The 25,582-nt window shown below is 34.4% G+C and overlaps 1 protein-coding gene across 2 annotated transcripts in view; it reads left to right on the plus strand.

Moving 5' to 3' along the window:
- Fam135a (family with sequence similarity 135, member A) overlaps positions 1-25,582 on the plus strand; it is an 86,610-nt gene that overhangs the window by 33,470 nt on the left and 27,558 nt on the right. For both annotated transcript variants that reach the window (XM_005404471.1, XM_005404473.1), the window contains exons 9-13: positions 3,835-3,912; positions 7,125-7,174; positions 11,635-11,790; positions 23,865-23,938; positions 25,384-25,538. In XM_005404471.1, the coding sequence (XP_005404528.1) occupies positions 3,835-3,912; positions 7,125-7,174; positions 11,635-11,790; positions 23,865-23,938; positions 25,384-25,538 (513 nt within the window). The remainder of the gene's footprint in view (positions 1-3,834; positions 3,913-7,124; positions 7,175-11,634; positions 11,791-23,864; positions 23,939-25,383; positions 25,539-25,582) is intronic.

The following is a 25,582-nucleotide window of genomic DNA, read 5'->3' on the forward strand; positions in this document are numbered from 1 at the left end:
TGCAGGTTTAATCCAAAATAGGTAGTGTATCTGCATATGTCATAAAACTTATATTACTTTGATTTTGTTCAGCATTTTTAGTTTGCAGAATATTTTAACATAGATTATTTTACAGAAGATAAATTACTGGCAAAATAAATCTTACTCAGACTTTTTATGGTAGTTTTATAATCTTTTCAAATCTCAGCTCGTGAAAAAAGTACATGTAAGCCAGGCATGGTGGCACACGCCTGTAATCCTGGCACTTGGGAGGCTGAGACAGAAGGATTGCCCTGAGTTCGAGACCAGCCATAGTGAGTTCCAGGCCAGCCTGAACTATAGTGAGACCCCGTCTCAAAAAAAAAAAAAAGTACATGTAATTATCTCTTCAGAATAATTATTTTTATCATTTCATATTTGAATAAGCTAGGAAATTTTTCAAATTTATTTAACCAGTGTTTGGTATATATTTCTGTGTCCTACAAAGAGCTCAGTATTTTAACAAATGGATATATTCTTGGAACCGTTCTTGAGTTTGAAACTAATTAGGCTGTTTATATAATTGCCAGTTTTGGGTTACAAGATTGCAAGATTTAAGGACTTGTTTTAAGGATTTGTTCACACCTCAGTTCAGCTCTGAAGATAACCTTCAGTATTATACCACTGCCCACGCAGGGCCACTCCTGTGGATTTTTTTTTCTTTTCTTTGACTTTTATTAATACACATTTGCAGCATATACTAAATTCACCGTGAGGAATCGCTACAGGCACGTGGATTTAGTTAATCACGTAGGCAGTGCGGTCCACACTTCTCTTGACCAGAGAAGGTGTCACTAAATTAACAATTCAGAATGTCTTTGATTTAGCAGTCTCAGTGTACATGCAGGTACACAAGCAATAGGAAAAGAATAACCTTTTAATTATTCTCTGAAACACTCTCATTTTTCTTTGCTATTTTGCATACTTAGAATCCCTATTTCCCTTCGGAAAATTGTATAGGAGACATCTGCCTCAAATGTAAATTGTTCTAAATGTTCTCTTTTAAGAATGAAAGACTAATTTATACAAGAGTAAAAGACTAATTTATACATTTATAAATGAAAGACTATACATTTTATAACAAACTTGTGTTATTTCTTGTTCACAGTTAATGGATAAATCATATTGCATATATTTTTAATTAGGTGATTTGGAACTCAAAGTATTTTTTTGGTTTGTTTTTTGGAACTCAAAATATTTTTGTAAGAGAATTATATTTAAAAGTTTGGATCTTATTTAAAGACAGCAATACACAGTGTATTAACCATTTTTACCCACTTATTATCTTGTTTTGAAATTTTGTGGGTTTTTTTCTTTAAAATAAAATTAAAATAAAAAGAATAAAAACTGCAAAAAAAGTTCAGTTAGGTTTAGTGACCATAAAATTATTAGACCACAGTATTAATCAAGGGTGATATCATGTGTCTGAAAAATAGTACTTATCAGAAGCACCAGTAATAAGTATAAAAGCCATGTGAATAGTATTTCTCCAAGAAAGTGTTAATGGTTTCAGTGTAGAGTACTGTCTGCAATTCAGGGGGCCATTCTCATGCGCTTACGTTGAAGTGCACACTTGGAATCATTCTGTCACTTGCTCATGATGCATCTGTAATCACCAAGTGTTCCTGGGTGAAAGATAAGGAGATTGAAGGGAGTCAGCGGTGCATATGGGGAAGGAAAGATGAGCAGACCCTCGAGGGGACATCCCAGGCTCTGGGAGTGGTACTCCACAGTGTGATTGCCTTGGGCTCCTGCCTGCCTGCTGTCAGGCACTGCTCCAGGTGCTGCCAAAGGAGAGGTCTGTCTTTAAAGGACTTTGACTTTGCCTGTCCTTCTCCTTTCCCAGAAACAGTAGTCACATAGCAGCTCAGCATGGGGATAGGCAGCAAAACTTAGCAACAAAGCAAGGCTGCTTTGGTTTTAGAATACAGTGTGGGCCTATAAATGGCTGTGTGAAGATGTCCATCTGCGTATAATATTCAAGTAGACTTAATGTCTAATATTCACAAATGAAAACAATTCATGAACCACATCTTAACCTAGGAAAAAAATCTCTCAAAAATTAGAAAGTGCGTTTATTGGTAAAAAAATAATTAAACGAAAACATTTCTTTTTTCAAAATTAAAGCCTTATATCAAATAGCTTAGACATGTTAGCATTTTATTTCTATATGTTTAAGATTTATAATTTATTTATAATTTCTAATTTCATGTAAGAGTGGCTTTTATATTCTATACCTTTGGGCTTATAGGTATAATATAGAAAATATCATAATAAAAAGTCCATATGTTTAATTTCAGAATTCAGTTGCTAAATAAATATGAACCTAATTCCAAATTGCTTGCTTAAAGTGTTTCATCAGAAAATAAAATGCAAAAGCAAATCCAGACTTTAATTTTAGACAACTGAATTATAGAAATGGAATTAAAATATTAGTGCCTTATTAATATATCTACTCAAAGTTGGAAGAAATAACACAATACAGTTTTTATTGTTACTTGGGAAAGTATAGGCATTGACACATAGCTGGTGAAAATTACCTAGGAATTTTTACAATTAAGACTTTAGAAAGCCGGGTGTGGTGCACGCCTATAATTCTAGCACTCAGGAGGCTAAGACGGGAGAGTCCACCATGAGTTCAAAGCCAGCCTGTACTACAGTGCATGATCCTGTCTCACCCCCCCAAAGACTCATCTTTAGGAAGTATTTATTGGTAATACTTCATATTTTTCTTAAACTTAGTGTTTATATTTTCAGTTCTCTTTGTGAATTTTAGTTTGCTCTTAAATGTGTCCTCTAGGAGAACATCTAAAACTACTATTAACTTTTGAAAATAAAAGTATTTGTTGCGTATTCTAAAAACTTACCAATGGTATTTCTTTTTGTCTTAGCAAAATAAAATTGTGGACATGGACATATTTTCATAATATATTGTTGACTAACCATCACTATATTAACCAGTTCTAATAAATAGATGTAATTCTTGATTAGAGAATGTATTAGATTTCTTTGTGTTATTTAGCATTTTTCTTGATTTTTCAAATAAGCATATATTTAAATTCTTAAAAACAATGCCTTGAAAAATTTATCTAAATTCTCTCCCCTCTTTTAAAATAATACTTTGAATTCCTTTCTGGTTTTTTGCCTTTTTCTTTTTTCCCAGATAAATGATGTACATTTTTTGATGACATATGTCAAATATTGGTTTGGTTCAAGGAGCTCTACTGAAAATGAGAATGAGGACTCCTAGAAGCGGGGATTTTTCAAGTCATGTAACCGACCCAAGTCTTAGCATTTACATTTAAAAATACAAGAAGTTAACCTAGGGGCTGGGGATTTAGCTCAGCGGCAAAAGCGCCTGCCTGGCAAGCGTGAGGTCGTGAGTTCGGTTCCCGGTACCGGGGAAAAACAAAAAACAAAAAACAAAAAAAAAAAAAGAAGTTAACCTAGTCAGTGATGGCAAACCTTTTAGAACTTTCATTGATAACAAATAACCGGCAGTGGCATGTGTGCCATAGGTTTGCCACCACTGACCTAGGTGATGTTGGGGATCCCTGCCAATTTTAAAGTTCTGAGTCTAGAAATTAAAATATAAAAATAATACTGAAATATAAACTACTGAATGCCACATATATTTACATAAAAAAACTATAGAATATAAAGTTAAATGTACATCATTTATAATTCTGATAAGCTAATTAACTAACTACATTGCCAAATCAGTACTAAATCTATTATTAACAAGTTGGAAAATTCTAATACATTCTGTTGTAAAGGAGTATAGTAACTAGTGCTGTGTGCGATCCTTATAACTAGCCAAGGCCAACATGCAGGTCCTATATGAGCGCCTTCTCAGAAGAAAACATCCAAGAGCCCAGAAAGACTTCTGTGTAGGTATGTTTACAAATAGGTTAATTAAGTCATCCCTTTTAATTAGTAAGAAATTTTGATAAAATTAGTTTCAAATTTCATAAATGTATATTTGGTAATATGATATATTCCCACAATTTTTAAAAACATACCTGTAAAGTCAGTTTGGTTTGTAAATAAATTTGTAGTGTTGAATTTTTTTTTTAAAACTGGGAATGGTAATTACAAAGATCTCTTTGGCTTTTTCCATATTCTTGAGTTTCTGCAGCAACAACTTTTTCAAAACCATGTGTAGTGCCAGAATTTGCTGGCTGAACGATATTGCCTTATTTGCTTAATTTTATCTTTGGATAGGCCTACTAATGATAAATGTAGTTTGAAAATTAAAGCCAGTTTCATGCAGTCAGAAGTAAAGCAGAAAAACATGCACAGTTTGGTTTTGTGTTTTTAGTCAATTTGCACTTACTCTATATTCTTCTAAAAATAAATTAAAAAAAAAACATCGAATCACAGCTATCCAGGTATGATGTATTTTAAAGCAAATATTATGATCTTACTATTTTTCTTATGTACTTACATATTATACTTTGTAGACTTTTGTTCTTCCATAGTGGTAGTACTTAATTTACTTTTTATAAGTATATGGACAGGGGCTGGGGATTTAGCTCAGCGGCACAGCACCTGCCTGGCAAGAGCAAGGTCATAAGTTCAATTTCCGGTACTGGGGAAAAAAACAAAAAAAAAAATGATAAGTATATGGACAGTTTTTACTTCGTTGAAAGGACCATTACAGTTACATTTTTTTAAAAATCATGAAAAGCTTAGAAATTTAAAATATGAATAAAATTAAAACATTTCTCATTTGACAGAAGTGTGAACAATAGGAAATGAGTTAAACTCTCTCAGTGTTTTAAGTTTAATACTTTTTATTAAAAATATTCAGAGAAACCAATTCTTTTGATAGGCGGAAAGAAGAAAGGTTGAATACTTACAGGTAGTCTATTAGAAAAAATAGTTTTATATTTTTATATAAAGTTAGTAAAAATTAAATAATTCATTTAATGAAATATTGTCCATTTATGATATGTTTTCACATACCTTGTAATGATTAAAATAAATTTTTTGTTTAAATGATTGTACTGCTAGCCTGTCAGTTTATATGTGAGCATTCTACATAGTCTCCCAGAATGGGCTCCGTTAAGAAGGGGTCACAGTTTGGCTGAATGGAAAAACCACTAGATTCAAAACTATGTTTAATTCTTAAAATCTAGCATTGTCTTGACATTTTCTGAGCAGTATTATAAATATCAAATAGAGAATAAATGTAAGATACATGAATAGAGAAACGAATAAATGTAAGAAACATACACCTTTTGGCCGCATTATCCCTACTTCTTATGATTTGTATCACAGAAATAGCGTATGTGAAGATATATACCAGCATGTTTGTTATAATATTTTGGGGGGCAAAACACTAAAAAGACAATAATCATCATTCGGGAAAAAAAAAGAAACTGTGATGCACCCCCAACAGGAAATGTTATGTACCTATTTTAATAAATGTTTCCGATCAGGATGCCAATTTCTATAAGTACAGAAAATCTATAAAATACGATCTTTCTTTTTTAACATTGTCTCTAAAACTCATATATGTATATTTGAAAATTGTTGAAGGATATGTTACAGATTTTAACCTTGACTAGAAAAAGGAGGCATCCTCTCCCAAAAGAGAACTTACATAATGATCATATTTATACATTTCTATTAAATTGGCCATTTTATGTGAAAGGTGTTGTTTTAGAAGAAAACATGTAATTACAGGGTCCAGGGATGTAGCTCAGCGGCACAAGCGCCTGCCAGGCAAGTGCAAGGTCCTGAGTTTGATTCCCAGCACCAAAAAAAAAGTGTAATTACAGTAAAATTTTTAAACGCAGTTAAAAATCCTAGATGACTTTGAAATCATTTCCACCTTAATGTTTCGAAGTTGTTTTGCTTTTATCCATTCTTTAAGATGTTATTTGCATTGAAGTAGCTCTCCTCAGCTATAACGCAAATGTACTATTGTATACATCTAGGCTCCTGCATGTAAATATTAGAAAAGTACACCAAAATGTTAAAAACTTAATTTTCATTTTTAAAAATGTGTAAATAAAATCTGTAGCTAACTAAAACTAATTTTAATGATTTCTGTCACAGAAAAGATCATGAGTAATGTGAAAATAGATACTGGCAGACAGAGGTTGTGAGTTTAATGCAGCATTTGCTGCTAATGTGTTTTAATTTTGGATAAGCTGACATTAGACATTTACTTACTTGAAATGATCTGTGAAGTCAGAGCTAGTGAGTGAATTTCAGGATGTCATAGGATGTATACTTCTGTGTAAAAATAATCAATTAAACTTGCTCTCACAGGATTATAGAATTTTGGTGATCATGACTATATAATTCTCTTTCCTTTAAGAGACCTCATTTTGCTTTTTTTTCCCTAGTTAAAATTAAATATATCTAAAGGTGATATTTTAGTCTTTAGTATAATTCCTTCCCTATAAAAATAAACATTTTTCTATTGTTAGTTTTTTTATTGCCTTATCAACATTGACATTTTAATTGTAAATTAGACATTTCTTTTTAGAAGATTATAGTGTGCATTAAATGAGTCACTGTTGTAGACATAAATTTGCCCACTTTAACAATATCTTATAGGAAACTAAACTTGTTAAACTATTAGGAGCTTTTTATTGAAAAGGATTTTGTCCTTGGTTGTCATTAAAGAACCTACATTCCCTGTATATTTAAAAATGTTTTGATTAATTTCATGTTAACTTTTCAGGCATTTTTTTATAAAGAGCATGGCATATATGCATGTAACACAAAAAATTAAACTTTACTGGACATAACAAAATATGAAATACAATAAAACCTAATTATGTTTGCCTTTTCTGTCATGCAGTTGTGCTAGTTACTTTCTATAGTCCATATGTTTAGCAGCATAGACTTCTTGTGAGAATTGAAAAATATTATTTAATGATTAAAATATTAAGTTAATTTGTCATATCATCTAAGTAGTTAACAAGTTTGTGAAGGTATATGACATTGAAATTTAATTTGTTGAGTATAACCCAAATAGTTGTGAATCTTCTGCTTTTTTAAAGGGAGTTTATTTGTGTGTACTTTCAAAGGTAGTTTTTAGACCTAACACTGAAATATTTCCTCTGCTTACTCTTTACTCCTTTCAGAGGAAATGGATGTAGAAGCTCGACTTACTGAACTATGTGAAGAAGTGAAGGTACTTGGATTTTTAAAATTTACATTATCAAATTATTTCAGAGGTTTGTTTCCTATTCTAAGTATTTTGTTTAAGAAAATTTAATTATCTTTTCTTAAAACGTAAATATAAATTGATTGATCGTGGTGGAACCACAATTTAGCTCCTCAAAATACATATTATCCTGCATAAAATGAACTAGTAAGAACATACTAAGAACAATTAGTTGATCAAAAGAACACATTTTCTTTTATTGATTAACTCAGTTTCTGGGCAAATACTTAAGGTATCACTTAAACTTCTATAGTTCTGTAACATAACTATTCTTTTTTTTTTTTTTTAATTCTTTTTTTTGGTACTGGGAATCAAATTCAGGACCTTGCGCTTGCTAGGCAGGCGCTTGTACTGCTGGGCTATATCCTTGGCCCTATTCTTTAAAAAAAAATGACAGTTTTTTTCTACATCAGCACATGAATTTGTGTCCATTTTTCCACTTCTTTCTTACTGCTGAATTGAATAGATTTTGTTTGCTCTTTTCCTTGCTTGGTTGTTTGTTTTTTTTTTTTTTTGCTACAAAACTAAATGTTTTGACTATTCTAAGTTCACTCTGTGTTCACTCTTGTTCAACTACATTGACGGAAAGATTGAGGGAGACCTAAATCAAATAAACGTATTAGGCTTGGAGTATATTTCTGTATATCAATTTTAATGGAGACCAGGCTCCTTTGAAAAAAAGTATTTTCCCCTCAAGAAATTGTATATATTCAGAAAATACATGTAATTTTGTGTACTCTTTGAGGATTTCCTCACAGTTCAAATATTTTCTTTACAAAAAATCGCTATTGTTCTTATAATCATTGCCTAAAAAACCTTAAAAATAATATTGATAATATATATGCAGGTAATATGTAAAAAATTAGTGTTTAAATTTGTTTAAGTTTGATATAGAAAAATAATCTATAAGATTATTTTCTGGCATGGTGGCACACGCCTGTCATCCTGGCACTTGGGACGCTGAGGCAGGAGGATCACAGCAAGTTCAAGTCCAGTTTAGACTACATAGTGAGTTCAACTACATAGTGAGTTCAAGGCCAGCCTGAACTGCATACATAGCACGGCCCTGTCTCAGAGAAGAAAAGAAAGGAAAATAATCACTGAAAGATAACAAACTTTCTCAAGCTAATTATTTAATGAGTTTAAATGAAATCCCCTTGGGAATTTTCAAGTTATTTTATGAATAATTTGAAGAAATGTAATGATGTCTAAGCAAAACATTAAAAATAGTATATAGAAGGATTTGTCCAACTGATACTAAAATATAGGAAAAACTACAATAATGAAATGCAGTAAATCATTTCTACCCTAAAAGATTAGAAAGATAAGTCGCTTAAGCTAATTAGCATTAAAATAGTCACCCATATGTTTAATAACTCAGTATATAAGATATCAGGAACATTAGAGTTTATAAGTGATAAGGAAATTCACTCATAACATACTACAGAAGCAGTTCTAAATGGAATAGAGCTAAATGACAAAACAATTTGCAGTGTAAACATTAAGATCTTGTGATATATGATGCTTCCTTCAGACTTACAGTAAAGGACAAAATAAGATCCTGATGGTTTGAAATTTTATAATAAAGTATAAAAAAAGTTGAAGCAGTAGATTGGAGATTTATATATATTAAACAGCTAAAAAGCTACGTTTTTCATCATGTTTGTGATTATATATAACATTTGAAATGATACGTTTCCCAAGTTCTTTGCAGTGATACAGAAAAGAATAGTATGAAAAATAAAATTTTAATTATATACATGTACATTTTATATTATACTCATATTACTAATGAACATTTTTCAGTGCATATGATTAAATTTCATTATGTAAATGTACATCCTAAAACTTCACATCAACATCCTAGGATAAATTTTTCAAAAAATAAAATAGACAAAAGATATTTAAAGAGCTATTAAATAAATAAAATAAGGCCAGGGATATAGCTCAGTGGCACAAGCACAGCACTTTCCTGGCAAGCATGAGGTCATGAGTTCGACACCCAGTGCCAAAAAAAACCCGTAATCACTCTTTTTCATATTAACGCAGATTAGACACCCAGTTACCGAAAGAGCTAATATATGAAAAATACTGTCTCATCAGTTGTGAAGAAAACAAAAGTTTAAATATTCTGGTACCGTTTTTAACCTGTCATATTAGCTGTGATTTTTTTTTTTAATAACAGTGTTTCTTGAGCTGTGTTGAGGTACAGATTCTCACATGTTGTAGATTGTTTTCAAAGATTGAGTTGGTATTATGTATGCAAAACCAAAATGATTATCTCTTCTCAGTATATACAAAGAAATTGTCAAAGATTCATATGAAGATTTATAACAATAGTGAAAACAAGAACCTAAATAAATATACAGCAGTAGAATGGTGAAATGAATTATATGTTAATTACTTTTAAAAGTTTTACAGCTTTAAAAATAATGTATTCAACAAATGTTTAATGATGTAGGAAAACAATTGTGTTATTCAGCGAAAATGACATAAACCTATGAATGATGTTACTTTTATGTGTATAGCTCAAAAAAATTGAAGCCTGTACACTAAAGTGAACTTATTTTCTTTTTTTGCTTTTCTCTTTTTCAAAACAGTAAGCAATATTTTGTAATCAAGTAAGACCAGTAAACATTATCAAAATGTGTATGTATAACAGAGGATATTACTTCAAAAATACACAAAATTTTATTCCTACATTTTGAAAAAAAAAATCTTGTCTAATTCTGAATTCCCTTGTTAATCTAAAAACATTTTGATTATAATTTTTTAAGAGGTTTATTTTCAGAGATTTATGCAAAACAGAGGCATCATTTATTTATACTTGGGGGATACTTTTCTAGTTATGAAAATACTAAAGTTCTCTCTCAGAAACTTGGTGCCACAATCCCTAGGAAATTAAATTAATAATTACAAGATAACTAGATAACTTACTCTTAGAAAAAGAAAAGAGAGAAAAAGAATAAGACCAAGAGGATTATCTGTACTTTTTTGTAGACTGTTCTGAGTATAGTCTTGCTTATATTACACAATATTATTCAATCACTATCAAACGCTTATTCAGGTCTTTATCTGAGATCCATTAAAACCGTTTTTAGGGCAGTAAAACTGCAAGTTTCAGTTTATGTTGTATTTTAAACTTTATGTGTTACGAAGGACATGAAAAATTTGTTAGCTTCATTTCTAATACATTTATAAAAATCATGTCCTGAAGCAAAAGCATCTGTGCGTTGACCATGTGTGAACACATCCGTATTCATGTGTGTGGACTCTGTTAGCTGATGTCGCAGAATGCAGGCATTTGCAAATGTTTTTCTGAGTTTACCTTACATTTCTCAGGGCTTTTTTCTTAACTAAAGCTTAAAATTCTTCATTCATCCATTTATTAGCTTAGTAAATATTTGAGCTACTAGCATGTATCAGTAACTGGAGTCACAAAAATGCATAGTATATAATCATAATCCTTTCACTACTTACCAGTATTGCTTAATTTGTGTTTTATATTCTCTCTGAGTGAGGATAAATGGAAACTTGATTCAGATGAGGGAAGCAGAATGTGTAAATATTTACTATACCAAGTGTATTTTTTAGGGCTCAGGATATGTGGCTGCATGATAGAGCTCTTGCCTACCATGTATGAGGCCCTTAGTTTGATTCTCACCACCACAAAAATGAATAAATAAATCAGGAAAAAGTGTTTTAAGTACTTGGCTATATTATACACATATACATACACACACATGCACCATGATAAAAACTATAGTGTTTAAATTAAAAAATTTATCACAGTATAGGACACATTGCCACTAATGCCCTCAAAATACTCCTCCGTGCTTGGATCACATGTGTCCCATTGCTCCTGCCACTTCCTTAAGCAGTCCTGGAAATCCTCTTTCATGTGTTTGGTTGTACCATCATGGCTGCATTGATGTGCGGAATCAATTAAAAACATTTACAGACATTTGTGTTAAGTAGAGACATTACAGTGTGTCCTTTTTCACCAGATCGGGCACCGTGTGATTTCTGGCTCTTTCCCAAAGTCAAAATGGCAATAAAAGGCAAATATTTTAATATTTGAGAATATTTATAACTTCCATAATGATTTATACATTATGCTTAAAATTCTTAATACAGCATTTTGATGTTGGAAGTTGATTACCTTCTAGAATTCTCATGTCTAATTTTAGGTTAATTTTAGTTGACATTTTAGTAACTAGATATCTCAGATATTAAATATAGATTAAACTGTTGAAAATTGTTTCAGTAACAGGAAGCAAATCATTGGTCAGTTGGTCTCTCTTTACACGTTTATGCATAGAGCTCTTTTTTTAAATCATGAATTTGCCTTTGTGCTAATAGTTGCGATAATATTTAAGAATGCTGCTGTCTCACAAAGAAGCTTTTTTGTTTTGTTGTCATTTCAGAAAATAGAAAATCCTGATGAACTGGCAGAACTTATAAATATGAATCTTGCACAACTTTGCTCACTGCTCATGGCTTTATGGGGGCAGTTTCTAGAAGTTATAACACTACATGAAGAGCTCAGAATGTTATTAGCACAGGAGCACCATACCTTAAGGGTAAGTTAAAGAAAAGTGGTGTTAGAGCATTTTAATGACTAATATTTATTTTCAGAAATTTCCTTTTAAAATTATTTTTATTACTACATGTTTGCAGTACTTAATGATTGCATTCATCATGGAAAATTGGTACAGGTACATTTACAAGCCTGGTTTTTATCTCATGTTGCTAAATCAGAAAAGTGACATTTATCATTGTGTTGCCGTTTAACCCTAAAAGTCAATACTGATGTCTCAGTCACAATCCATGCTAGTAAGAAAAACTACCTAAAGTAAATAAAATACAAAAAAAAATAGATGATGTAAGAAAATAGATGGTGCAACATAGGTCCTTGAACCCAGAAACAGAAGTTATAGGCCCTATCGGGCGTATGAGGAATAGAAATCAGTAACTAGAGAGCCAAATGAAACGGCTGCAGTTTCTCTCCTCTCTCTTCTTTCCTCTGTCCCACTCTCTCCTTTCCTAACCTCATATAGCAATAGTACAATCCTGGGAGGGTCAGGGAGTAGTCTGCTGTAGCCCTATTGTGGGAATGATATAGAAATTTTTGTTCAGTTTCAGTGTATAGTATCTCAAGGGGCAGCACTTAGAGGCAGTCACTATCTGTCTCTTTATGATGATGACTTGTGCTTGCTTTTAGTTTTACCAGGTACATATGCACACTGAATAAGAGGTGGCATTTTTACCCATTACTGAAATCAGTATAAATTGGTTCATGTACTGTGTATGTATTCTCTCGTATGTTGCTTTTGTCATTGAAGATTTTGTGAAATTAATTGATGTTTTAGATGGTAACTGTCAGTTGTTGATTTTCATTGCTGTGGTATACTCCATTTGAATATACCCACAGTTTATCTATACTGTTGCTGCACATCTGTATTTCTTCTACTGTATAGCTATTTTAAACCACGCTGCTATGTACGTATTTCCTGGCATTCCAATTTATCTGAAATATTTACCTGCAAGAGAAATTACTGAGTTACAGGGTATGCGTAACTTCAATTTTATAAGCAAATTCCATGCTGTTTCCAAAGTACTACTAATTTTTACTCCAGCCAGCTTTATATGAGAGTTCTCCATACTCCAGATGCTCTCCAACTCTTGATATTGGCAGAATTTTTAAACGTTGCCAGTCGATTGGCTGTGAAATGCTATATCATTGTGGCTGTATCTTGCATTTTGCTGATGACCCATGTAGTCATGCGCCACATCGGATGATATTGTCTATAGAGGTACTCCTCATTTAACAACCTACCTGTTAAGCAACTGTTTGGACTAATGACCCACCACTCAGACTTAGGATCCGTGTTTGGTTTTTTTATACGGTTCTGAACATCTTGTTTATAGAGTCTCAATTATTTTGTATGGTACACCTTGTTTATACAGTAGTGTGATTTTTGCTGATTGTACCTTACAGTTCAGTACTGTAGTTAAAAGCAAAGTCATCAAGTTGGAGTTTCCTTTGACCGTTTCTTGTTCTGAATATTGCAGTGTACGTACTGTATACAATTCTTCAATTAGCGACCAATTCATTTAATGACCTAGTTGCAGAAACCAAGGAATGGCGGTATAGATTTCCTCTTTGTAAAGTGCCTGTTCAAATCTTTTGTCTAGGGGCCGGGGATTTAGCTCGGCGGCAAAGCGCCTGCCTGGCAAGCGCAAGGTCGTGAGTTCGGTTCCCGGTACCGGAGAAAAACCAAAACCAAAAAAAAAAAATCTTTTGTCTATTTTTCTGGAGGACTATTTTTTCCCTTGATTTAGGATAATTTTCTGTATATTCTGGTTCTTTGATACATTTATTTAAAAATAGATCTCTTTATGGTTTTTCCCCTCATCTTTCTTACTGAACAGGAGATTTTAATTTTAGTGTGGAAGAAACAAAGTAAAGGCTAGATTTAGACGTATCCTTTATTCACATAATTTATGTGACTATCAACTTGAAAATGTGACATTTTCAGTAAATGATATGACAGTTGGGTGTCCATGTGGGAAAAATTATGTAAAATTCACTTGCATTAGACTTAAATGTAAAAGGCAAACTATAAAGCTTCTATATATAAAAAAATTTACAGAAATATTATAGTGTTAGTACAGAATACTTCTAATTACCATTTTAGCACATTTGTTTTATCAGTTCTTTTTGTGTAGAGATACACACATAAATATATACAAATGTACTTTTATTTCCTGAGCCATCTGTGGAGACATAGTATTCTTCTGTGTACAAATACTTCAGCATATATTTCCTGAGAATACAGATGTTCTCTCACTTAACTGTTAGCAACTGTAGAAAATTTCATATTGATACAGTACTGACATCTTGTATATGACACATCTAAACTTACCAGTTGTCATAATCATGCCCTGGATGATCACTTTTTCCCCATTTTCAGGATCAGATTCAGGATCGCAAATTGCATTTAACTATATTGTCCCTTTTGACCCATTTAATCTGGAGTAGCTCCTTATCTCTTCTTTGTCTTTCACAACTTTGACTTTTAAGAGTATTAGCCAGTAGTTGTATAGATGATTGCTCAGTTTGGTCTTATATTTTCTTATATGTCTTATATTTTCTGATGATTAGATTAAGATGATGCAGTATTAGTGGGATTCTGTATTTTAATTCTTAATTTATATTGCTAAATTATAGGCATGTATTTTGTCCAGATTTTTAAATTTACTGATGTCAAATATAAAGAGTGATTGAAAATTATGGTGAATGTTTAAATTCTAGAAAAATGTACAATAAAACACATTGTCCCTTAGACTCCTCCCACTCACTTCAAACACATTTATCTCATCTTTTTTGCTACTTTCTGAAGCAGTTCTGAAAGTCCTCTTTTTGTGTCTTTATGAGATATGGTCAAAAATATTCTGAATGCTGTTGCCAAGCACCATTAAATACAAAGAAAGGTTCAGAAAAAAATTAGATGTGTCCTCATCCAATTTATTCATCAGATCTGATACCAAGCAACTTCTGGCTCTCCCCCAAGGTCAAAATGACCATGAAAGGTAATTGTTTTGAATCAGTTCAAGACATCATGGCAGCCATGACAGCCCAACCAAAGACACTTGTAGTTCACCATGTCTGTCCTGTTTGCTTCTCAGTCAGACACGGTACCCCACATCTGAGACGGAAAGGAGGCGAGGTGGATATTGCCTCACAGTTGCGTTCACAGGCGGCCTCCTCCAGGGTGGAAAGGCCTGGCAGTGGAGGAGGAGAGGAAAGCTGCTCCCTTCACAGCAGCCAGGAAGCAGAGGAGGGAGGAGCTGAGGACGGAGGCCCTGCTGGCGTAGCAGCACCTTCATAGCACAGTGTTCTGTGAGGACGAAGTTTTCCTCAGCGGAGTAGGAACGAAAAGGTGAATCGAGTACTGTACTCAGTGCTAGAGAACATGATTTTAAGGAGGGACAAAGGAAGCCACGCTATAAACTCAGATTTGTGAAAAATTAAAATGGCAGAGATAAGCTTTTACCTAGCACTTCTGTGTATCTCACCCTATTCAGGATGCCAAAGTAGCACGTATTTTAACTTATAAAGGAGTGAAGAAGGGTAATAAAGGTACTATGAGAAAATGCCCTGGCGTTCCTTAGACAGGATAATAGGCATTCCCTAGCCTGTAGTGCATCACAAAACCCGGAAAAGGTAATACAGTACATCATGTATTCTGGCTCCCATTTGCAGTTCACTGGGAAATTTACTTGCAAAGTACCTGGGGTTACTCTTAGAGTGCGTTGCTAAGCCTACGGGAACCAAAGCAGTCCACAGGTCTACAGACTTGCCTAAGTGTACAGACTTGCCGTAATAAAGTATATAGGTTGTCTGATGATGTGTTCACAAACAGTACAGTTGAGCTACAACACAAAAATAATCTCCAGGATAAATTCTGTTCTTATTGATGTGAAAGCAAATAGAAAAGCAGAGATAGACTGAAAGGGGACCTGCAAGTCCATGCTTGGGAAGTCAGTTTAATAAATTAAGATTAATTCAACTTCTTATTTGATATCAAGATTCACAGGCCAGGTATGGTGGTGTACACCTGTAATCCCAGCACTTGGAAGGCTGAGGCAGGAAGATTACAAGTATTAGCTAATTTCAGTCTTAAAACCCATTAAGTAAACATTGTATCCTTCACACTTAACAAAAGAAGTAATAGATTTAGAAGTTGAAATGACTTGGTCAGAGCTGCATAGCTGGTGAGTGGTGGGGACCTGATGCTTCTACGTTCCATCTGTTTCCTGTGCATTTTCAGGAAATCAAAATCAAGAAAATTCAGCCTTAATTTGCAGCAAAATAGAGGAAACTGGAGGACATTATGTTAAGGAAAAAAAGCTAGCCACAAAAAGACAAGTCCACATGTTCACTTTTACATGTGGAAGTTTTTTTAAAAAAAGATGTTGACCTGAAGGCAGTGTAGTGATTACTGAGAGGGTGAGAAGGGGGATATGATTTGGATTTGGTTAGTGTATGCACTCCATGCACATGTATTGAAATAGCACACTGATCTCCTTTCATATACGCAAATAATACATGTGTGTTAAAAATAAGATCTTTGGCACTGCAAATAAAAATACAGGGACTGGGGGCATATCTCAGTAATAGAACTCTTGCCGACCAAGATTGAGGTCCTGGGTCCAATCCCCAGCACAGCAAAAATTAAAATTAAAAATAGAAAGATGATAGTTGCAGCCAGGGGAAAAAAGTAAATCAAGGGTTCCAATAAAATATAATTCTAAACTTGAAACATTAGAATACCGTTCATTGTGATACAAGCTTGCTGTGCTATTCATCTTTCCAGGTGAATTTAAAGAGAATATACCATTTTCCTTTATCCTCTGAAGTAAGTGATTTAAAAAATGCTATGGAAGAGTAAACACACCACTCATGCCTAGCTGGGAAATCAAGGCAGTGCCCCCACAGCAGAAGAGTCAGAGTACCGGTCGTGTGTGATAAAGTCTGTGGAATTTTTTGGAAGGATAATTTTTTTTTTAATGTTCAGATCTACCTAACAAATTACCCAGCTTGGTACAATTCAGCAGCATGTAGTATATTCACAATGTGGTAGAACCATTACAAACCTGTATCAAGTTCTGCGACACTCATCATTCCATTTAAGCAGTCACTCCTGGCTTTCCCTTCCCTCGTCTGCTCTCAGCTGTGTGACTGTGATGTTATCCCCCGTGGGATTCTCTGAGATTCTTAGAGCTGTCATTTGATATTTTTACCAATGTGGAGGAAATTTTCAGCTATTATATCTTCAGATATTTTTCTGCTCCATTTCTTTTCTCCTTTTCTCCTGGTACCATTATTTTCTTAATGTACCATTTGATATTGTTTTGTTTTTCAAAAGTTTTTCTCTATATTCTTCAGACTAAATTATTTTATCTTCAGATTCATTCCTTTTCTGTAATGTCTAATTTTTTATCTCAACTAATAAAATTTTATTTCAGATGTTATACTATGCACTTCTAAAATTATTATTTGGTTTTGTTTTCTTTGTAACACCTGTTACATTTTTCTGCTGAGATTCCCTATCTGTTCGTTCATCATGATCATCTTTAGATCACTAGGCAATTTATTCTCTTTATTTAAAATACTTACTTGCCTGGAGTTCTGATTACCCTTCCAGCATGTAGGAGACTTGAAAGTCATTACGCCATCCTAACAAAGAAAAGAGCAGACAAGCTAAAAATCAGTGGCTTTTCTTAGATCTAACAGAGGATATCATAGGCAAACTGCTGTCCCCAGAACTGGAGATTTAGATAGGTAGAATAGCCAGAGTATCCCATTTTAATGTAGCAAAATCCATAGACAGAAATTGCCATGGGAGCTGTGGTAGGAAAAATGAAAATGTAAGTGATGAATTTCTGGAGATTCAGTGTGAACAGACTTGAATTTAAAACTGCAGGGTGGGAGTATTTAGGTGACCCTTGTACTTTTGTGATTTTTACCTCCAAAAACCTTAAAAAGTTTACACAATGAAAATGAGAAAAATCTCCCCTTGCTTCTGGCCAGGGGCAAGGGAATGTTATCCATTTGAAATACACTCATAACGTTCTCACCTTAGCATGTCCCCACAGAAATTGTCTTGCCAGAGCATGACTGCCCCGAGGGAAAGGAAATGGCCAACTGCAGCTCCCTGTAGCCTTCTGTGTGACAGAAGGAAAGTACTCATTGTATGTGTTAATAGGGAATTTCACATTAAGATACCACTATACATCCATAAGAATTGCTGAAATCTAAAATACTGGCCAAAAAATACAAAAAACAAAACAAACAAACAAAAAAAAAACAGAAATATTGACAACACCAGATGTTAGCAAGACGTGAAACAACATTCTCATTTACTTTTGATGGGAATGAAGATTTTGATTGCCACTTTGGAAAACAATTTGGCAGTTTCTTACAAAACTAAACATACTCTTACTGTACTGTCCAGCTGTCACGCTTCTTGTATTTGCCCAAATGAGTCCAAAACTTCAGTGCAAGCAAAAACCTGCCTGTGGATGTTTGTAACAGCATTTTTCAAACTTACTGAAATATGAAAGCATCTGAGATATCCTTGATAAGTGATTGAACAAACTATCGTACACCCATACAATAGAATGTTATTTAATGATAAGAAGAAATAGTCAAACTGTGATGAAACTAGGAGAGATCTTGAAAGCACATTGTTAAGTGAAATAAGCCAGTCTGAAAGATCGCGTATGCTGATTCCAACTTTGTGACATTCCAGAAAAGGAAAACTGTGGAAACAGTAAAAACATCAGTGGTTGCCAGGGATTTAAAGGGATGGAAGGAAGGGATGAAGGGCTAGAGGAGGGAGAGAGGCCATTTGAAAATTGTCCATTGCTTTGTTTTGTTTTGTTTTTTCTGATGTAAACCCCAAAATTGCTCTAAAAAAAAATAAATTAAAAAAACAGACCAGCATGGCAGTGCATGCTTGTGATCCCGGCTATTCAGAAGGCTGAGGCAGGGGGGGTCACAAGTTCCAGGCCAACCTGGGCAACTTAATAAGACCTCGTCTCAAAATAAAGGGCTGGGGATGTAGCTCAGTGGTAGAGCACTTGCCTAGCACTTGTGAGACCCTGTATTCCATCTCCAAGATCACATATACTCAGTCTTTTTTCTTCTTTTTCTTATTGGTACATTTTAGAATGCATAGTAGTAACATTCATCATAGGGAATGTGTACCTGTACATGACATATCTTGCTTATTTTTTTTCCCATTCTCTTTCCCTCCCTTCAACCTTCAAAGTCTCCTATTCTAACACCTGAATCACTTTGATGTCATTTCTACCTCTCTGTTGTGAATTACAGTTTCCTGTTTCTTTGCATGTGTTTGCTTCGTGTTTTTATTCATTTTATTTGGTTTGGTTTGGTTTTGTGAAACAAGTTTCACTGTGTTGCCCAGACCGGTTTCGAACTCCTGGGCCCAAATCATTTTCCTGCTTCTGACTCGCGAGTAGCTGGGACTAAGGGCATCCTCTACTGCACTTGGCTTTGTCTGCTTTTAAACCTGTTTTTAGAAAAAAAAAAATTCTCTGCCGTGGCCTAACAAGAAATTAAAATAGAAATTTTCAATCATGGCTGTTCATTAGAATCACCTGGGAACTTTAAAATTACCAGTGGTGACATGAGGTCCAAGCCTGATAGTTTTTCTTACTGTTTCTATGTAATTAACAGGATGTGGCTGTTCTGAATAAGGCCATTCTGCTAGAAAGAGTGGGGACGTTAACTTGGCCTTTCCTCTTTGGATGTCAGTTGCATCTCACTGTGGAAAAAACACTTGAAATTTGTGATTAACAGCTGCCATGTAGATTAGCAGGGTCCTGGGTTGTGATGTGCAGCCACTGTTTTCCAGGGAGGAGGCTAGTGGATCAGCGAATTCTTCCTAGCTTTTGCGGAGATTTTTAAAATGTAAAAAACGTTATTTTCAATAGTATGGGTGCAATTTATGCCCTAGAAGGAGGAAAGAGAAATAGTTTGTGTAGCCATTTTCCCCACTTAAATTATCTATTCAAAACATGGATGTTTGCATGCTTTAGAAGGTATACTCATCCCTGAAATTGTTTGACCTGATACTCTTTCAGTGCAACTCTATAAATAATATCTTTCTAAATACAGTAGAATTTCTTTCTGCAAATGTACTGCTTATACATAGTGCTTCTTATTTTATATTTTGCAGGGCAGGATTTAGGCAGCGTTCTAGTTTTACTGTAGTTATAAGCATTAAAAATACAAAATATTATGTGTAAAAATACAAAACATCCAGCATTTTCACTGTCTGCCCAAAGTAAACTATTCCAATAATATGTTTTTAAAGGTTTTTTTTTCTTAAAAGTATTTTAAGTAGAAACTTTAGTGCGATTCATGCTTTTTTGAGTAGACAGTACTAATCATAATTTAGCCCTTTCATAATGATTTTCATCATGAATTTCATATAATATGCTCAACTTTAATACTCTGGTATCCTTTGCTACATAAAAGTTTGGCATGTTGGATCCTGCAGTGAAAGGTTCCAGGTTATATTGATTTTAATTTGTGTACTTTTTGTAGGGATGGTCTAGAATTTTTTTAAGTGAGGTTTTTTCTTTCAACATGAAGTTCTCACAATTTCTTCTAACTGTCTGCATATGATTACCTCTATAATTATTTTCTCTTTTCTAATTTGTTCTTTTACAAGAACTGAAGAATGAGAACTCAATTCGTATAAACTAGTTAGAACCATGTTGAATACTGAACCTGAGTAGCTTTGTGTAGTGAAAGGGCTTTGTGACACCCTGCTGTGGGATAACTGAGGACTTAAAGAATATGAGATGCTATAATCTTAGCAAGCCGTAAACTGACCCTGTACTCAGGATTAGCTTCTCTTCTGCATGAGCCTGTATAAAACTGTGTTCTAGTAAGTGCCATATTATTGGCAGTTTCAGCAGTATATGAGGAAGAACATGGACAAAGAAAGGAACATTTAACTGTGTGAAGCACCATTTTAAGTGCTCAATGTTTTGTCTCCTAGCTCTTTGCTAAATTTGCAGTAGTCGATGTTGCTAAGGAAGTGACTGCTTTTTAAAAATGAAGGTACAAACAAGACTCATTTCCATAAGCATATGCCAATCAGTAGTATATATATTCCTCATATCCTAAGTTTAAATTTGTAAGTTTGACTTTATTTTGTCTTTTGCTTAAAATTAAGCTGTATTGCCGTTAGGTGGCAGTCATACCTTAGTTAGGCCACATAATGCAATTAATATTCTTTCCACTACAGATCATCCTGGCATAGTAATCATTTTGAGAGAATTTAGAAAGAGGACCTTGTATGAATGCATACAAGAAACGAACGACTTCTCATAATACCATCTTAATGCAAAAGGGAAGAGATAAGTGGCTTGGAACACAAGATTTGGAATTTCTTGGGTCTTTATTTGCATCCTAGGTTTCTCAATTATTAGCTGTTTTATCATAGTCATAGCATCCTTTATGGTTTAAATCAAAGAATGAAAATAAAATTCTTAGCATCATGCCTTACTGGTAGGAAATAGTAAAGCAATGACTGTTGTAGGAATTAGGGAAGATAGGGAGAGAAGGAAAAGCAGCTCACCTGTTCCTGCCAGGTCCAGATGCGACTTAAGGAATCATGTAAAGATGCCATTCTCCCCGCTTTATTGTGCAAGAGAAAACATCTCTAATAGGCAGGTATTTCTTCTTCCGTTTTAGTGTTGCTGAGGAACAGGGGCAGTTGCGTAGCTCTTGAAAGTAAAAGCATGCATTGCATCTTTCTCAGTGCCGCTGTCTCCCCTGTCTCTTGTTGGCATTTTCTTTTAGAGTCAGATTCGTCTGCTTAGTGAAAAAAGCTTAGTAAGTCCTGTATTTGTCTGGTCAGATCTTGATAATGAGTAAAATAAATTCCTACCTTATTGTACATTTAAAACTGAAGGCTCCTATTTCATAGTTCTCTTTAGGAAAGACTCCTCAATGTAATGTAATCTCAAGATGTAAATAATTTCTTTCTCCTCCCTGAACCCCAAATAAGGTATCTTTTGCATCTCCTAATGGTTGTTTAATACTGCCTCAGTGGCTGACAGAGCCTTTCTTCATAATTAAAAACAAAAGGATCAAAACACAAATATAATAGAAGAAATACTGAGCTAGATTTAATAGGAGCTTACCAAGTACTTCTGTAACTTGCCAGTATGCATGTTTTAGAGGATTCAGAGCTCATCAAGGTACAGTTTGTATTTGAAAGTATACTTTAGGAAAGGATACAATTTACACATATAATTATTATAGAGCAAAATGCAGTGAATGCTATAATGCCAATGATAATGACTGCCATACAGTTTGCAGATTAGACTGCTATCATGTATATTAATTACCTTGTTTGTTCTTCACAGAAACCCCACATGTAGGACAAGTATAAGTGTCATCTGAAAGTGAGTCAATGCCCAGTCACAATACTAGTAAGGCAGTCAGTTCAGTAGGCACATGTAGGTACAGACTGAAGTGCCTGGCACTTAAGGTGAAGAAAGTTAACTTCCTGGTAGCAAGTTGGATTTTATCATGTTTCCCATGTGCTAGACACTACTGTACATACAGATGATAGAGTGACAAATCAGACTGATAGAGGCCCCGCCTCTAAGGAGAGCTGGGATCCAAAAACGTAAGCCTATGTTTCTCACTTTCGCTTCTCTTGTTTCTTTCACTTCATACAGTATAGAAGTGCTTTGCATTCAGCATCTGATCTTTGACAAGAGGGCTAAAAACATACGTGGGAAAAGAGATAGCCTCTGTAGTAAGTGGGGCTGGGAAAACTCGCTGTACACATGCAGAAGGGTGAATATAGACTCACATCTCTCACCTTCTAGGAAACTAAAATCAAAATACATTGAGGATCTAAATATTGAAACAGAAACAATCTGCTAGAAGATAAAACAGGTAAAATTCTTAAAGTCATAGGCCTGGGTAAGGACTTTCTGAATAGAACCCTAGTTACACAAGAGATAATATCAGAAATCAACCAGTGGAACCATGTCAAATTAGAAAGCTTCTTCACAGCAAAGAAAACAACAACACAACACAGTGAAGAGCCACCTTACAGAATGGGGAAAAAATTGGCCAGCTGTTCCTCATACAAAGCACTAATATCTAATATATATATGGCCATATATTGCCAATAAATACATGAAAAAAATGTTCAACATCTCTGCTCACTAGAAAGATGCAAATTAAAACAACAGAGATTCCATTTTACTTGAGAAAGGGCGAGTATCATCAAGAAATTAAATAAGTGCTGGTGAGACTCTGGGGAAGAGGAACCCTTATGAATAGTTGGTGGGAATGTAAACTACTACAGCCACTGGAAATCAGTATGGGGATTCTGCAAAAACCTAAAAGTTCCATTCATCTCCCCTATTCCCTACTAGGGGTGTTCCAAAAAGAATTAAAAGATAGCACATTACAGTGATGTAGGCACACCCATGTTCATAACACCACAGCTCCCAATCGCTAAATCTTGAAAGCAGCCTATATGTCCACAAACAGATGAATGGATGAGGAATACATCATATTTATACACAATATCTAATACTATGGAGTACTATTCTGCCATTAAGAAGAATAAACTGGAGTCATCTATAGGAAAATGGATGTACCTTGAGACCATAAGTGAAGTAAATCAGACACACAAGGTTTCTCTTATATGGAAAACCTAAAGTATAAATAAAGAGCAAAATAAAAGAGAAAACCGGGACATAGGTGTTTTGCAAAAGAAAAGAAGAACAAAAGATATAGGGAGGGACAGGGAAGTGTTATTAAAAAGAATTCAAGTGTGTTATGTGCATGTACCCATTCCCCATAAGGGGTATAATCATTATATGCTGCAAACATGAACTGATAACAATAAAAAAGGTTTTAAAAATACAGCGTTTGACAACACTAAGGAGGGAGAGAATTTTAACTCTCACAGGGGTGGTTATGGAAGGCCTAGCGGAGGCAGTTTCCCTCCCTGCCTTGCTTCATAGGATTAATTTTTAAACTGCGCCATGTGACTAAGGCCATCTTGGAACTTTTTAGGTTCGCAGATTTTCTGAGGCGTTCTTTTGTTTTGAACATCCAAGAGAAGCCGCCATTGCATATCAAGAACTTCAGTGAGTAACGTTACTCTCAAATTAAAATACTTTATTTCCTTTTACATATAACATCTCAGAATTTGATTGTGCCACAATATACAGTGTGTAAAATAGAAGAAATTGGAAGAATAAGAAATTGGAAGAATTCAAAGTTCAGAAATCTACTTTTTAGTCCAGTGGGTTTAATCTTAGGAATTATTTCACAAAGCCCCTTGCTTTACACAAAGAAACATAATGCACGCGCATCCCTGGACTGGCAATTGGGAAAACCTGAGGAAACTGAGCAGATGGAAATGTTCTGTGCCCCTTGTTCATTAGTCAAAACCATACAGCTAAGCTGGGTGTGATGGCGCACACCTATAATCTCAGCACTCGGGAGGCTGAGGCAGGAGGATCATTGTGAGTTCGAGGCCAGCCTGGGCTACAGAGTGAGCTCAAGGCTAGCCTGAACAGAGTGAGACCCTGTCTCTAAAAAAAGACAAAAAAAGAAAAATACTGCTAAGATTTATATCTTTTAATCCATATATACTGTAAACAGTGGTTAGGGATAGGTACTAGATGGAGATGTAAAACAGGAAGGGCAGATGTTAATTATTCAGACTGGGTAATATATACATGGAGTTTGTTTATTACTATTTTGTTTATTTTTATTTGTTTGGAATTTTCCATAAGAAAAGGGGTTGGTTTAAAAACAATTTGTATTAGAAAGGTATGTACTTCCTTTAAATAGCTATTAATTTTGTCAGTGTGTGTTAAGTGAAGAAGCCACAATCGCTGGGCATCATGGTGCATACCTGTAGTCCCAGCACTGGGGAGGCTGAGGCAGGAGGATTACTGTGAGTCGAGGCCATCCTGGACTACATAGTGAGTTCAAGAACAGCCTGAACTACATAGCAAGACCCTGTCTCAAAAAAAAAAAAAAAAAAAAAGCACAATGGAATATACGTACTTTTCCCCCAATGTTAGCATATAATTATTAGGCGTTTGGGTTTTCAATATTTTTCATACATGTTATTTACAGCAACTTTAGAAGCTTAGTAAGTATAGATACTCAAAGTAACATAAGAAACATAAGAGAACATAGTAGAAATTAAATAATCTGTCAGCATAATTTTATGTCAATACTTTATTGTCAACAAATGATAATTTTCATTTTACTAGTTTTTATCTCTGACTTAAAAAATTATTTTGTCTGGGCATGGTGGTGTACACCAGCACTTGAGAGCCTGAGGCAGGAAGATCACTGTGCGTTTGAGGTCAGCCTGGGCTACGGAGTGAGTTCAGGCCATCCTGAACTACATATCTAAACCCTGTCTCAAAAGACAAAGATAAAAAATTATTTGATAAGGAGGTTATGCCTTGATGAAAGATGATAGGAATGTTGGGGTAAGAGATAGGTAGACTGCAAAGTGGAGTTGGGTGTAATTTTTTTATTATAATCTGACTTACGAAATATTTTTCAGTGCTCAGAGTCATCTCCAGATGTGCACTGCTATCAAAAACACTTCCTTCTGCAGTTCTCTCCCACCCCTCCCCATCGAATGTAGTGAATTAGATGGAGATCTCAATTCATTACCTATAATCTTTGAAGATAGGTATTTAGATTCAGTTACTGAAGGTAAGTATAACCTAAAATATACCAGCTGCGCGTATCATTTTCAG

Source organism: Chinchilla lanigera, unplaced genomic scaffold (assembly GCF_000276665.1).
Source record: "Chinchilla lanigera isolate Chin_1 unplaced genomic scaffold, ChiLan1.0 scaffold00087, whole genome shotgun sequence".
Taxonomy (NCBI): domain Eukaryota; kingdom Metazoa; phylum Chordata; class Mammalia; order Rodentia; family Chinchillidae; genus Chinchilla; species Chinchilla lanigera.